At 27.2% G+C, this 16,497-nt stretch overlaps 1 protein-coding gene across 1 annotated transcript; it reads right to left on the reverse strand.

Moving 5' to 3' along the window:
* Positions 1-2,184: 2,184 nt before the first annotated feature.
* On the reverse strand, positions 2,185-3,877 carry LOC108337557 (uncharacterized). The gene is made up of 4 exons (XM_017574112.2): positions 3,648-3,877; positions 3,042-3,167; positions 2,748-2,915; positions 2,185-2,441 (listed from the first exon to the last, which is right to left on the reverse strand). The coding sequence occupies exons 1-4, from the start codon at positions 3,723-3,725 to the stop codon at positions 2,346-2,348; spliced, it is 468 nt and encodes a 155-aa protein (XP_017429601.1). The 5' UTR covers positions 3,726-3,877; the 3' UTR covers positions 2,185-2,345.
* Between the last annotated feature and the right edge of the window lie 12,620 nt (positions 3,878-16,497).

The following is a 16,497-nucleotide window of genomic DNA, read 5'->3' on the forward strand; positions in this document are numbered from 1 at the left end:
GTAATTGTTTTAATTAACATACTCCTTTTTTAGTAAATTTTTTAATCAACTCTTAAAATTTCCAATTTTTCTTCTCCTAGAAATTTTATATATTATAATATAGAGGGAAAATTAACAGGATATATGTTACACTTGTGATGTATTTAAACTATATTTTTTAAAATGATTCTCAATTAGGAATGATATCTTTATAATTATTTCACACGATATAAATATTTTTAAATAAATACCTATTCATCATATCCGAGACAAAACAATAAATTAATAGTATAAAAAATTTAAAATATAATTACAATCATTTCAAATTATTTTATTAAAGTTAATTATAAGAAATTAAAAAACATATTTATAAATATAATTTATATACCTAAATATATAGTACTCCCTACATATATTATTATAATTATAACTGAATATAATCAATAAAGAAAAATTTAATCCAATTAAGTGAGGTTATTAGAATCTTTACATATTCAAAATTCAAACTTGATAATATTGGTTATGTTACTACAATCTCATGCCCATTTATTAACATATTGCTGATACAAAATAAGAACTTATGAGTGGAATCAAACAAAATAGAAGTTCATGACATGGTAGAATTTTAAGAGGTGAAAAGTTATAAAATTTTTAAAATAATCACATTTTACTTAACAAAAAGGATATATCATATCAAAAAGATCACTGATTTTTATTACAATGTTTGATCTTTGTATGCATATATAAAGAAATATATATTATTATATGCATCAAAACAAAAAAATGCTTAATTATAATGTAGGGAGAAAATGCAAAAGTTTTAAAAGTTATTTATTGAAAATATAACTTAGTTATTAATTTTTATTTTTTTAAAGAATCTAATTATTTATAAATTATTATATGTTATGTACATTAATATATATATATATATATATATATATATATATATAATATTACTAAAAAAATTTAGCATATTTTTCTTTTGAGTTTCTTTCGAACTCACCTGTCCTTAACAATAATAGGCTCCCTCCCAAATATTCTTATAACAATGCAACAGCGAAAATTAATTTTATTTATGTGCTGCCTATTAATTACACATTTAGTATTATAATAGAATAAAAAATCACTTCCCTACAAAAATTAGTCCCACATTGATAGGTTTTTATATTTGGTTTTCCCTTTTAGCTATACAAAGAAGCCATAATTAATGTATTTTTATTTAATCATTGCAAAATCTTATTTTATATTAACTTTCATTACTTAAATAAATTAAAAATATCCTTTTTTAAGAAATAGTTTGTTGGTATTTAGATGAAAAAGATTTTGCATCTCTTAAATTATTAGAAAAATCTATTTCATTTAGTTGAAAATACATACTAATATAGAACAAATAACTAGTTTTAGAGTGTTACTGTTTTCTTTCTCATAATATTTTTTGTCAGGATCAAGGATTTTTTTTATAGTTATTTTGATACATGAAATCTCATGCAATATACTTTTATAAAAATACTCATATACATACATTATATATATATATATATACATAAATATATATATACATAAATATATATATACATAAATATATATATACATAAATATATATATACATAAATATATATATACATAAATATATATATATATATATCACTCAGATGTCCCACAAACACAGTGTAATAGAATATGTGTCTATTTTGAAAGGAATAAAGACCCAATATACAATTTAGTTCCAAATTAAAATGTTCCATGCAAAGAATGTTCTTAGTTGAAAAAAGATCCAACACCTAAGAAACTGTAAAGTTATCTGACTTCAATTCATGATTAATAACATCCTAAAATCTTAGTTTGAAAACATTCATTCATATCATACGTCTATTCCATGTTAACACGTGTCAAGTTTCAGGATTTGCTGTCTCAGTAGGTCACATCTTTGTTAACTCTATGTACTAAGCACCTTTAGTCCTTTAGGATGTGCCATCAAGTTTTACGTATCTCAAGGCAATTTATACTCATTCCATTCTACCTCTGAAGAATATAATATGTTTATGAAAATTTCATATAATTTTATGAAAATTAAACTTACTCCTTCGGTGTGTGTCTATATATATATATATATATATATATATATATATATATATATATATATATATATATATATATATATATATATATATCTTAGACGTGCTGATTCCATATCAACAAACTTGATCAATCATCAACTACTCTTCTTCATTATCTTCATATGTATCTTAGACACGCTGACATATTTTCTTAAAAATTGGAAGCTAAATCAATTCCATAAGGAACAAATTACCATCTAGCCACCATGAAAGAAAATGAAAAAAAGATGAAAAATGCAAATTACTGATTTACTCTTCATCGCCACCTTTGCTCCAGTTCTTTATTGCTTGTCCTACAGCTTCTTTGACAGTATGTGCATCAATGGTGTCTCTTTCTTCTTCATTCTACAAAAGTTACTTTAATATTTTACTATCATTCTTATACAGGAATGTACATATATACATGAAAAAGATACAAGAAAAATTAATGCATAGTAGTTAATGAAGGTGATAGAGAATTAACTTAGGTTAAGATTTAACACTACGTCCTTTTACTCAATTACCCCAATGAGGAACTTCTTATAAAAGGACAAAGCATGTGACATCCAAAAGTATTGATAACAGAAGGAATAGAGAGATAAATGATATGCATGTTAAAAGCAAATGAGGAATTTTAACAGTAGTTCTTTGCTATGTATGTGTATCTCTTACTTCTCCAACAGCTTGAAATCGAAAAGTGTCTGTACACGAAACCCTAGCTTCGAGCACAGTTAGTCTCATCTCTTCAAAGACCTCCAATATGGAAACAAGCAGACCTGAACACCCTTTTGCTGAGTAAACATTTATAAGAAATCCCTTTTCCAAGGTTTCTACTGTAACCTGCAGAAATCAATTCACTAAATGTCATTCCAATCAATGTTTTTTAAGGCAAGAAGTTTATAAAACATAATATTAAAATTGTCGAATATAAAGGATGCTGTTAACTTTTCTAAGTTAGGGAAATACCATAGGCAATGGGTCGTGTGCAGTTGAAGTTTCTGCAGAAGCTATCTCTTGATTCAGTCTTTCTACCTTTTGCTTTAACTTTTCAATATACTTCGATGCATCGATAACGATCGAACTTTCGTTTAGCTGTAATGCATATATATATATATATATATCACCATTATCAGATAATTTACTTACCTCTATATGCTGCATATAATTGATAGAAACAACTGTAAATATGACTCAGTGTACTAGTTAAGAAAGTTATCAATCACTATTTTCAATATTATAGATAGTAATTAGTAATAATCTTAATTATTTTTTCCACCCAAATATGAAAATAAGAACAACTCAGAAAGATAATGGAAGATACAAAAAGAATGAGTATGGATTTCGTCAAAGGAAATTGTAGCTTTGTAAGATTTGATTAATAAGAGAAAGAATCCTTTAACAAAAATGAAATAAAATTGAGAAGAGGAAGAGAAGAGGGAAGTTTATTAGTGTATAACAATACTACTGTTCTAACTGAACATTCTTTTAGGGAATTAGCTGATTTCCTTGAGAATATTCACAGAGAAATTCAACGAAAAGGAAGAAATCAGAGAAGATAATGCAGGGAATTACAGCATGAGAGTTAGTAAGAGATCGAAGATGTTGCAGCTGCTCATGCAGTGCTGCTCTCTTTTGCTCTTTGGAAACCATTTTTTCGCGGTCTCTTTCTCTCTCACAGCTTATGATCCTTCTGGTTTTTTCACTCTGGTTCTTTTCTTTTGCTATAACCTCTGCAGAGTTCTGTGGTAATTTAAAAGAAGGGATGAGCTCTCAAATCCATATGATCTCATGTGTTTTCTCCCCACATGACTGACTCAGTTTATTCATAAAGAAATACTATACATTTTATCTTTTCTTGAACTTACGAAAGTACCCTTCTGTTATATTTTGGACTCTTTCCATCCTTCAATTTTGAAACCTCTTCTTTCTCCTTGCCAAGTATTAAGGATGTGGCAGCCAGAAGATTACAAGTTTCATTAATATAATACACATCTAATAGTTGTTCTAGATCATTTAATTTGTCATCTGTTGTAATAAAACGTTAAAAGAATAGCTAATATTTAGTTTTCAAAAAATCATACTTTTCTGTCATCTTCTGAAAGAAATTTCAAAAAGATGACTGTTTCTGAAGAAATACACTTCCCACAATGTGTGTTTAAGTTTGTGTATTTCCTTATCAAAGATTAACTATAGTGAAATCATTAATGAATTATCAAACCGAAGTGATATCTGAACTCAGAACATCTAAATTATATAGTTTGGTTTAGAGTATATGCAGTTTGTAATTAAGTTGCATTAATTGAAGCAGAAAAAAAGGAGAAAGTAATGATGATTAGTGTATTTAAAAGTAGAAAAAGGGTATGAAGAGAAGAAGGGTATAGAGGGAAAATGGAAAATGTATTTGGAAGAAAATGGGAGAAGGGGAATCATGAACTCGTGATAGTGAAAATAGACCATCGAAAGAAGTGAAGGAGAAGCAACAAAAGGATGTTTAGTTGTGATTTTGGAATGGCTCCAAACACTCCTCACGGGGGCTTTTTAGCCTCTCCTCCACTCTCCATCCTTTCTCACACCTCCAATCAAACTTTTGTCTTCTTTCTCCCTCTCTCTCCACACGTGCCATCATACCCTTCTTATCATATATCACACAAACACCTCATTTTCATTTTCATTTTCCATTCCCGCTTCAAACTCAAATTAAAATGTCATCATTTTGTATTTCTATGCTTTTCTTTCGTACGTGTTACCACTAACATGTATACACATATACTTCCTAGCTGTTCTTCAGGTACCATGCAGTTCCAATATACAGATAATTAGCGTCCATTATTAATTATGGCATCACTTTTCATGCATAATTATCTCTTGTCTCGTTTCCATATGTATCCAAACCTGTACATAAAACTTGACATGGATGTTCACATGATGATATATGGATTTCTGTATGTAACTCAAACTCTGGTATTCATATCACGGATACTGAAATTACTGCATCCACTTTTTCCTAGTTGCAATTATTAGCTTGTCCAGCAAAGAAACTCTCACCACATTATAATATTATATTATTCATTTCTTTACTTTGAAAAAAATGCATCTCATCCTATGTTCTTTATTCTAACATATCACGTCAACCGTTTAACTAGTCCAGTTAATACCAGTTTAAGCCTTGTAATTTTAACACGTACTAGTCAAGTTTTATTTCATAAAATTAAAGAGTATGAAGGCTATTTTGAATAACAATGTGATTGGAATGGAATAGTTTTCGTACATGGTTTAATTTATCAGTGGTGATCTAATTCTCACTTTATTCAGTATGGGAGTTTGATTACAACAAAGAAACTGAAGAAAATTTGGATGGTGCCTTAATTTGCAGATTAATGATTATATAAAAAATAATTAACACACTAGTTTGCAAAAATGTGAGTTAACTTTTGCATAAGTTCATGACCCTCAGATCTAGTAATCTAACAAGTGTCAAACGTATTTCTGAACTTTATATAATAATTTTTTTTGTCAGTCACATGCTACTTTGCTCTGATTGTGCTAAGTCAAGCTGTTATTTGACAATAATTCAAGTAGACAGAAAGACATTGCTAGAAGAAGAAAATTCAGAATCGATTCTTATGGAATTAGTCTCACATAAGAAAGGTAAGAGACATCCAAGCAAAAAGAAGAAGAGTCTCGTAATTTTTCTTTACACCAGAAGTTCATAACTGTTTACAGTTTCCCCCATGCTTAATTCCAAGATCAAAGATTTTGTCCTGATAAAAACAAAACATATCTGCAACAGTAACTCTACAGTATTAGTAGACATGTACATATATATCAAACATTAGAATGGTATGATCATGTAAACACCTTTAACTGCATAATTCTAATTAGAATCTGATATATAATTAATATATATATATAGCAGCCGAAAGAAAAGGCATGCAGTAGTGACAGGATATAGAGATATATAGAGAATATGTGTGTGTATATGGAGGTGTTACTGGTTCCGCATTGCAGTATTGTCACGATTCCAGAAGGACAAATCACGTACCCACCTGTATTCACATGCGTGCCCATTAATCATCACAACAAAACAATATCCTCCATACACATATCCTGCTCCTACCTTGTCTCTTGCCTTCCATAAAACCATTTCTTCCTCTGAACTCTCCTACACTCTTTTAGATTCCATTAGTGCTCAGCTATACTCTTCCTCCACCACATCTTCCACCCTTCTATGGACCATACTCCTTCCTCTTCCTATTATTCATATTTCTATCTCCTTCTATTTTACTTATCCATTTTAATCTCTTTCTTTAATGCAAATTCATCTGTTAATGTAGAGATCATCACCTTAAATTAATACAACTTTTATACTCTATACAATCTAGACTCTTGATATCCTATTCACAAATCAAACATGTTACTGCTATATATATAGCATGTCATTAATAACATTTTCATCTGCTAACTTTAAGATTTAAAATAAAGATCATCACGAGGGTAGTTTTATATCATGGAAATTCTTATCTAAGTTAATTTTTTGTAATGTCATGAACATCTAATTAGTTCCATTTGTACTGTAATTGTCATTAGCATAAAGTTTTTTCAGAGTCAAATAAAGAAAAAATCTCTATATAAATTTGTGATGTCTAATTACTTTCCCTACCCATCGAGTGTCTAAATTTCCCAGAAGGGAAGAGACCCAAATATTCAATTATTTCATCTAAAAATGGAAAATTTATGATTTTAAGGAATTTATAATGAGTAGAGGTAATGATTTTAATTAAGATCATATATTTTTCATCACATTTATTTTTAATCTAATCATTTTAGTAAATAGTTTATATTTAATGGTTTGATTAAAATAACTAATTGGTGAAAGCGAAAAGTAAATCTCTTATAATTTCTAATACATTCCATCATTAATAATTATTAAATGATATTGTATTTTTTTACATTATATATAAATTGTGTATGATAATTTTTTTTTATGATAAAAAATGTATAATAACAGAAATAGTTGTGTATAATAAAAAACTGTACTTTAATAATAACTATTTTAAAAATTCTTTTATGAAATGAATTCTAATTGTTTAGAACAAAGTTATAGTCAATGAAAGTCTTTATGATGAATAATATTTAGTATGCATAATCAAAGAATAAAATGCATTATTAACCAAAGGAGTTCATATAGCAAAATATGAGCCTCATAAAAACATATGGCAACAAAAGGTTATGCTAGTCAATTCCAAGCATTAAAGTTGAAGTTAAAAACAAAGGTAAATATGTACTGACTGGCACATCATTGAAAATTTGACAATAAAAGAACAAGACTTGGTTGGGCCTGGGATCAACACTAGCTAGGTCATTATCATCTATTTGATTTAAATGTATTGTAAATATGTGCCACAAAATACAAAATCATACAGCCAACTCTTTTTGTCTTCATAAACAGTGGTCTGGTATATATAATTAACTTTATTCCACCAATCTTTTATCTTATATACAAAAAAAATCTCATCCAGCTGATTTTAATATTATCGTTTCTAAAATATCTTTTGTTTTATGCAGGTTTTCAGATTCTTGATTTAAGGTCTAATAAAAGATGGTTTGGAATAAAAACATTTTTAATCAAAACTTTTTCTTTCTTTATGTTGGAGACTGAAGAGAGTATATATCAATTCAGACACGAAAAAAGGTGAATCTTTACCATATAGTTTAAATAAGCATAATATATAAATTAAAATAGAGCAATGTTCACATTCTGCATTGGATCATTTCAAACAAAATCATATTAATTGATCAGAAACCAAAAATGGTGTCATTAAAATGATGCAGTAAGTTTCAAATTTTAAACCTAATTTAATGAGATCGAATATCAGTCACGGAATCTTACTGAATTTGCAGTCTTTTCAAGAATGAAAGGAAAAAAGAAGAAGAAAGGGTTGTCTGTGTTATAGCTGATCATAGGTCTTAGTTCATAAATAAGTGTTGTTAACAGTGTAACCTAAGACCTTCATAGCTGGAGTGTCCTTGAAGGGTTGAAGAGTTGTTAGTTGCAATAAAGTTGGAGAGTGAGAAGATTCTGTTTTGGATTTGAATGTTTTTACTTACGCATGTTCCATGATCCATGATCCATGATCCATGAATATGATATGTACGGTACACATTTTTTGTATGATTGGAGTCATGCATGTGTAGGTATATATAATATGGTGGATGATTATTTATTACTATATCATGCTGCATAATCTCAGAGGCTATTATTTTCAGAAATGATTTTAATTTAGTAAATGATATGATGATGAGTGATAGATAGATAGATATATGAATAATATATAATGATATTATATATGTATTGCTGACCTGTACGCGTTTTTGTGTCCATTAGTATAATAATATCACGTGAGCAAATGAGAGCAGAATGAAACCAGAAACAGAAACATTTTTTAGGGTCCAATTATGCAGAGAATTCTTTTGCTCGTTTCAGAAAAGTTTCTCGTGACATTCCAAATTATTTTTAAATCAATCTCTAATGTTTGTCTCTATATATGAAAGGGAAACCCTTAGCAGATTCACACATTTCACAGAGCCTCCATTTGATCCAACTGCTAATTCAGTAGATCTGCATATGCACAAGGATAAAACTGTTATTTATCTTTATGACTGATATTATATTTGCCTCTGATTTTATATCTAAAAAGCACATTACTAATAGATTGATTAACTTGTAAATATTTAAGAGAAGGAGTTTTTTACTTTTGTTATATATCTATACATTGTGTTGGTTTTGTAATATCGTACATTAGTGGTCTGAATCTTGTTACTTGCGAGATAGCAAAACTCACGTGAGTTGCACTTTGGAAATGGAAAAGTACATTCACATGCCAATGTGTGACAATGGAAACAAAATTTATTAAAAGTATAAAGTTGAGTGACAAGTGCTTTTGTTGTTCATGAACAGGCAAGAGAATCATGTAGCATTGGCCAACAATGCAAGAATCTATGAAGATAATATAAACAAAAAGGCCAAACATTTCATTATATATACGCATATATATCTACAAACATCAGGTAAAGTGTCTTCGGGTAAAGGTACATGCAGTGTTTACAGTTTGGGTAATCAAACTGGTTTAACTTTTCGGCTCAACTTTTTCAAATTCACTCATCTATGATTTAAGTATTCTTTCCATTTATCGTTATATATCCTACATGTATCATATAATTTTTTGTATATTTTTAGTCTTTTTCAACACAAAAGAATATTAGTTATAATTAATTGTGTTTTTAAATTATGTTTTTATTTTTAAACATTAGAACAAACTAAAGGATCGAATTTTTTTAATCAAAATATGACCCTGATTATTATGTTCTAGTATATAATAATTAATTTTATTGCAGACAAAAGTGTATATTTTAAGAATCTATCTACTAAATAGTATATTGTTCTCAATTTATGTTTGTTTTTATTTAGCCTAGGTTATCCATTACATGGATTAGACCTTGAGTTCAGTCTGAAGTACTTTCCATATATACTTTTACTCTTTGTAAATAATATGTACCAAAAAGATAAACACACCTTCTTTAAAAAAAAATTAAATATTTTACGTTTGTCTTTGTAATCTGTAGAAATTCATTATTTAAATTTCAAAAACTATCAATGATTAGTTATAAATAATAGTATTAAAAACTAAAGATGAAAACAATTCAGAATATAGGTAGTGTCTACTTTTATTAAAAAAGAATTCTGTTATTTGCTTTGTTACTTATATTCTGAAAAATATTTACAGTTTTTTCTTATATTTACATACATTCATGAATATGTGTAAACATTTTTTAAATTTTAAATAAAATTATTTAAAAATATAAACCTAGATATACAATATTAATTTTTAATCACAATTCAAATAAAATTATACAACAAAATAATAATACAAATAAATTTGGTCATTTTAAAAAGAAAATTTGAATAAGTTGTTCCGAAATATAAATTTTCAAAACTTAATCTTTTACAAAATAATTTTCATTTCATAAATATGAATAAAAAATAAAATATATAATGTCAAGTTTTAAACAATTTTTAAATAATTAATATTTTTTATTAATACTTTTATCTTATCTTGATTACTTTAATTTAAAAATAACCATTCAAATAAAATTTATTTAACAATTATTAAAGTATTCTCAGATTAATAAAAATAACCACTCACGTACTCACATCATCAATAAATAGATATTTAAATATCCATATTCATTAATTTATTTAGTATTTGTCGCATATTTTACATATAAATATTCATGTGTATGATTTTTTTTTTAGTCGTTTAAGTTAAATGATAAAAAAAAGATGTCTTTAATGAGAGAAATTTATTGCCTTGATAAAATTAAAAATAAAACATTCTCTATCTAACTAATCCATACGAAGCTTGATTAAATATGTTTTTCATTTCTATAAAATTATTTTTTTTTCCAAAAAAAGTTTTCTTTTGGCTTTATATATAAAGTTGGATTTTGTTTTTTTTATTATGTGGCACACATTAAATATTTATGTATAATAAAATGTCAAATTATTTCAAGCAGTACATTAGAGTTATATAATATATTAAACATAGGTTTTTAAAACAAGTGTTATTTATATCTTAAGAAGTTATAATTTCAAATTTTCAGAGAGACTAAAATAGAGTAAAATATTTAAAGCAACAAAATTATAATGCATTTATTTCATTGAATAAAAAACTTAACTGAGAAACAAAGGACAGAACAAAACATTATATAATTTAATTTAGTTGACAAGTCTTATTATGTGTTCCAAAAGTATTGAATAGAAGAAGATCTGTTTTCACATCTCTATTATTGTGGTTGTATTTTAATTTTCTTCCCATTCCAAATGCAATAAGTGAAAATAGGGTTTTGATTTGGAAGAAGAATAAAAAGGATGATTAATAGGGTTTGTAAGCATATGGTTTATATAGGTAGCTAGACAAACCCTACATATCCTATATGTTGCTGTTGTGACTGTGTTCCATTCAGTACATACCAATTTCTGCAATTAGATCAAATCTATTTTCATTATCCACATCATACAATTTTATCTTTTCTCATTCATTATCTTTTATTAGACTCAATATGTAAAAATATATTATTTTAAAATTTGAGATAGAAATAATCTTTTATGAGAATTTGTTTGTGAATCATTTGTGGCAAAACCTTTTTCCTTGTTTTTGATTGACTTTTGGATGTGTAATTAAATTGGTCGGTTCTCCAATAACATAGGGGAAAAAACAGCTTTTTTAAGGATTCCTTTGTTTAATCATAGATTGAGATGAAATTAGATAAATGAGTTGAAGTTAAGTATTATAAGTTTGACATAAAAACAATAAAGGCATGAAAATAGGATGGAATAAGTTCACGGACTTGAATTGGAATGAGTTAGAAAACATTATTCATTTCAATTATATAGGAAATCTAGTCTGTCTACTCAACCCCACTCACCACTCACTCATATGGATTATAACATATACTTTGGAACTTTTTATAGCCTTTTTGCTTATAAAAATATGCATGCATATTCATAATTGATTTTACAATAAATTTTGTTTTTGCAATTAAAATAATATTACAAATGAAAATTACTGAAAAAAGTGATTTTTAAAAATTTTCATGATTTAATTCACAAGTAGGGTGTACACTGCCCTAGTTTGATAAAAAAAAAACATGTAGGTATGTTTACAAGTTAACAATGATAAAAATGACAATTGTTTTAAAAAAAAGTTAAAGAAATATAGTAATAATTGTATGCATTTTTATTACTTAATAAATTATAATATTGCATGGAACAAAAATCTATTAAAAAACATATGCAGGGTCCACATGTCGATTTGCTATTGGGACTGGACTGTAATAATTAATGTAAAACTTAGTTTTAGATGAGGCTGTATAATTGTCTTTTACGACTCCATATATTGAGAGGAGGAGTTTTATTATTATCTTTTGTTTTACTTTTATATTTTTTTATTATTACACATGACTTTGGACATGGATTAAGATAATTTAATTATCATTTAATAATTTAATATATTTGTTATTGTCAGATAAAAATAATAATTTCTTTGCAAATTATGCATGATTTAAGAATTTAAAAATTAAAAATATTATTTATAAACTAATTTTAACTTTTAAAAGAATAGTTTATAAAATAATTTTTTATTAGTTTAAACAGAGATATCTTTTACTTGACTTGTAAAATATCTCTTTGGTCAAGATGTTCTCCGAGATAAGATATTTTTCGGTTAGATTTTTTACAGAAGCATCTTCAATACATTAAAAGTAAATTATATTCATCACATAAATTAGTATTTATTTGCTAACAAATATTATCAGAAAAATAAAAATTCCAACAAATAATAAATCATTATATTAAAAATAAGATTATGTTTGTTGTTTTTAAAAGAAGTTTCAAATAGTTAAGACCAAAACATGACAACATGTATGCATTATCATTATTTTTAAATCCTAATAAATGTGAAACTGTTAAGTGAAACAGGTTTATTGTGTTAATTCACACTAACATATGAAATAATCTCAATTTTAACATTCACTTTATTCAAATTAAAGGAACATGAATATAATCAAATTTAACATTAAAATTAAGATCTATACGATCAAATTGGCTTCATGTTGATTTTTTTAATGTGGATTTGGTATAAGTATAACTTTTAAAAATCCAATTCACACTAACACGTGGTTCTAAATAATAATTTTAAGAAAATCAATCTGATCTGGTTCTTTTTATCAGCAATTGATTGATCTGCATCATTATACATTACGAAACAGTGCTAAAATATAACAATTAACTTGCGTTAAATATTTTTTTAATTCCTAAATTTTTTAGATATAAAATTAGAATTTATTACTATTTTAAATTTTGATATAATTTGGTCTATAAATTTGAAAAATTATTACATATATTATTTTTAATCGAATTTTAGTAAAAAAAAATGCATTAAATAACGCTTCAAATTAATATTTAAACTGTTTACACAAACACAACTTACAGATCATTTAACATATAAAAAAATGGTTAAAAAATTATATTTATTATTTTTTAATTTTGAAAATTAAAATGTATCAAGTTTAAAATAAAAAAATTGAATTTTGTCTTGAATTACTGGGAATAAGAAATATTTTAGAGTTATTTTGTTTTAACATGAGAGATATATTAGGTGTGAGATGTGAGGAGGTAGAAAGAAATGGTGCGATGAAAAGAAAGTTAGAGGAAAAGACATAAATGATGAAGCGAGGCATAGAGTGTTCACAGGTTGTTGTTGAGAAGGCTGCAAAAGCCATGAGAGGAAACAATGAAAAGGCTCAAAATGGCAGACATCCAGAAACAGTTCTGCATCCTTATGTTATCATCAGGTCTTTTCTAAGAGAGACATATCTCAGCACCACCTTTATTTTTTATTTTTTTATTTTATTTATTTTATTTCAAACACTTTCTGTCTATTTGTTAATTTGGAAATTATCTATCTGTGATTTGGCAGCTATTGATGCAGTCAGGAGGAACAAGCTTCATTTCATGGTAAAAATATCTTGAAAACGACGTCACTCCAAATTTGAAAACCACCACTCTAGGGAGACTGTCAGCTCACACTGTGACCCTCTCACCACTTTCACTACCTATACTATGTCCTATACTATATACTATCTACTGTATACTATATACTATATACTGTATGCTATACTATGCTAATAGTACACACCACCATTATTTATACAATAATATCTGGTGGCTCACGCAAGGATATTTCAAAAATACACTTTTAATCTATATCATTTAATTTGCTCTTTTGAATTTAAATTTAATATATTTTTTATGTGCAGGAAGTGAATTGTATTTTGAGGATATATAATATGAATGTAAAATTAAAGTTAGATCATTTTAGTTTTAATTAATTGAATGAATAATTGCGTGTGCATTTAACTCGGAGGATTACTCCTTACACCACCCCACTTTGCTCCATCCACCACCACATTTTTTTAAAATTCCAAAACTATCCTTTATATTTTAAAATGTCTTACACCCCACCTCTTTTCTTCAACGGATGTCAACATCCGTTGAAGAAAAAATACTTCCACGGACGTGTGGCGACATCCGTTAACGGATGTGGCGACATCCGTTGTCTTTTTTGTTTTTTAGCTTTTAGTTTTTTTATTTTTTTTGTTTAAATTAATATATAAATATTATTTAATTATTTTAAAATTATTACTTAATTATTTATAAATTAATTTTATTTTATTTAATAAAATAATAATTATTAATTTTAATTTATGTATTATTATTTAAATAATAATTAAAAAATTTATTATAAATATATTAAAACGGATGTGCCACATCCGTGACATCCGTTGCATTTTTGTTTTTTAGTTTAGTTTTTTTATCTTTTTTATTTTAAATTAATATATAAATATAATTTAATTATTTTAAAATTATTACTTAATTATCTATAAATTAATTTTATTTTATTTAATAAAATAATTATTATTAATTTTAATTTATGTATTATTATTTAAATAATAATTAAATTTTTTTTATAAATATATGAAAACGGATGTGCCACATCCGTTAGCGACATCTTTTGCCTTTTATGTTTTTTAATTTTTAGTTTTTTAATTTTTTATATTTGAAATTAATATATAAATATTATTTAATTTTTTAAAAATTATTATTTAATTATTTATAAATTAATTTTATTTTATTTAATAAAATAATTATTATTATTTTAATTTATATATTATTATTTAAATAATAAATAAAAAACTTTTTAAAAATCTATTAAACGGATGTGGCACATCCGTTGAAGTTTTTTTTTTTTAAATAAAAATAATAAACTAAAATATAAAATATGTAAATAAATATTACGGATGTCAACATCCGTTGAAGGTGAAATGGATGTTGACATCCGTTTTATAAAAGGGCAAATAAGGTATGGGGAGGTGCAGGGAGTGGTTGGTGGTGGTGGAGGGAGCAACTCTCTTTAACTCGACATGTTCTGTGGAAGGCCCAATAAGTATTTTATATGGGCTTTGTTCCGAGGCCCATGTAAGTAGAGCACGACAACGGCAACATGGTTTTCCTGCTGCACAACGTAACCTCGTACAGTACTACCGCTGTTGCTGAAAACCGTTGTCTTTGAATTCGAGAGACAGTTGCACACTGAACCATGGTCATTGCAGGTGGGAGAATGGTGAAGAAAGCAAAAGGAACGTCATTTCTAGTGTTCCTGCTTCGTTTTCTGGTTTAGAAAAATGCTCTATAACGTTCTCTTAAATTTCTTAACAACTTTACCTTCTTTCTTCTTATTGATCCTTGCCTACAACGGTGCTGTGATTGAACCTATTTAATTTGACATGGCTAGGTGAAGATAAACATTGAAAAGCACAGCGAAAAAGCGTTCCAATGTGAACAAGGGCTCTACAAACTCTAGCCTGGTCTCTAATACGAAAGAGGCAAATCAGGATGGTCATAAGGTCAGTGAGTTGTACATTGTTGCAGAAAGGATGAAGCAGCAGGAGTAAGAGTTGCACATGTTTGAATAGGATCCTAAGCTGCAATCATATTTGGACCACAGGGGTTAGTTACTTTTCTCTTTTTCTCTTTTCATCCTATGCTGGATCCATTACTATATTAGACCAAAAGGTGTAGCTGATGACCTTTCTACTTAAAGAGTGTCCAGTTCTAGTGTTACAATTCCTTGTGACTATCTCTCTCACCAATTGTTCTACTAGGAATCGAAATTTTTTACTGTGATTTGACTCATTTAACCTACGTCACAGGATAATTGTGCAACCTTCTGAACAATTGTCAGCGGGAATGAAACTCGTGAACTTGGGTTGCTTTAGCTAAAGTAAAAAAAAGGTAATATTTCGTCTAATAGTAAGCTTTCTGTATAACTATTGTCAAGAATGGTCATGAATCAACCCGCAACTTCTCTCTTCCTAACAAATTAGTATCCAGAACAAGGAGATCTTGGGACTTGACAAAAGAAGAGAGTTCTTTTTTATCATAGTGTAATTTGTCATCACCATGACGGCTCTCAACGGGCACATTCCTAGAAATTTGCCAGTTCTTGATAGCAAGAAATGAGACAAATGGAATGTTTAGACGAATAATTTGTTTGGTTTCCAGGATATTCTTGATATTATCTTATTGGGTCTAAAGGAGGGAGACAAAAACACTAATGAAATCTAAACTAACCAACTAACCATATAATAGATTGACACCATTCTCTGCTCAGAAACCTTAAAGGAATTAGTATATGAGTCATTCATTTTTATACAGTATAGTGTTTTACTTTTCATTTCTATTCAACGTCTTTGGATTTCCAACATATCTCTGTCGCAGTTTTAGTGTTATTTGACACTATGA

Source organism: Vigna angularis, chromosome 7 (genome assembly GCF_016808095.1).
Source record: "Vigna angularis cultivar LongXiaoDou No.4 chromosome 7, ASM1680809v1, whole genome shotgun sequence".
Taxonomy (NCBI): domain Eukaryota; kingdom Viridiplantae; phylum Streptophyta; class Magnoliopsida; order Fabales; family Fabaceae; genus Vigna; species Vigna angularis.

Bases quoted from the DNA above. Each gene is read 5' to 3' on its own strand.
- LOC108337557 (XM_017574112.2), bottom strand. From the start codon at position 3,725: ATGGTTTCCAAAGAGCAAAAGAGAGCAGCACTGCATGAGCAGCTGCAA. The intron at 3,168-3,647 runs GTAATTCCCTGC...TATGCATTACAG, and splicing joins CTCTTACTAACTCTCATGCT to CTAAACGAAAGTTCGATCGT. The intron at 2,916-3,041 runs GTATTTCCCTAA...TGATTTCTGCAG, and splicing joins CACACGACCCATTGCCTATG to GTTACAGTAGAAACCTTGGA.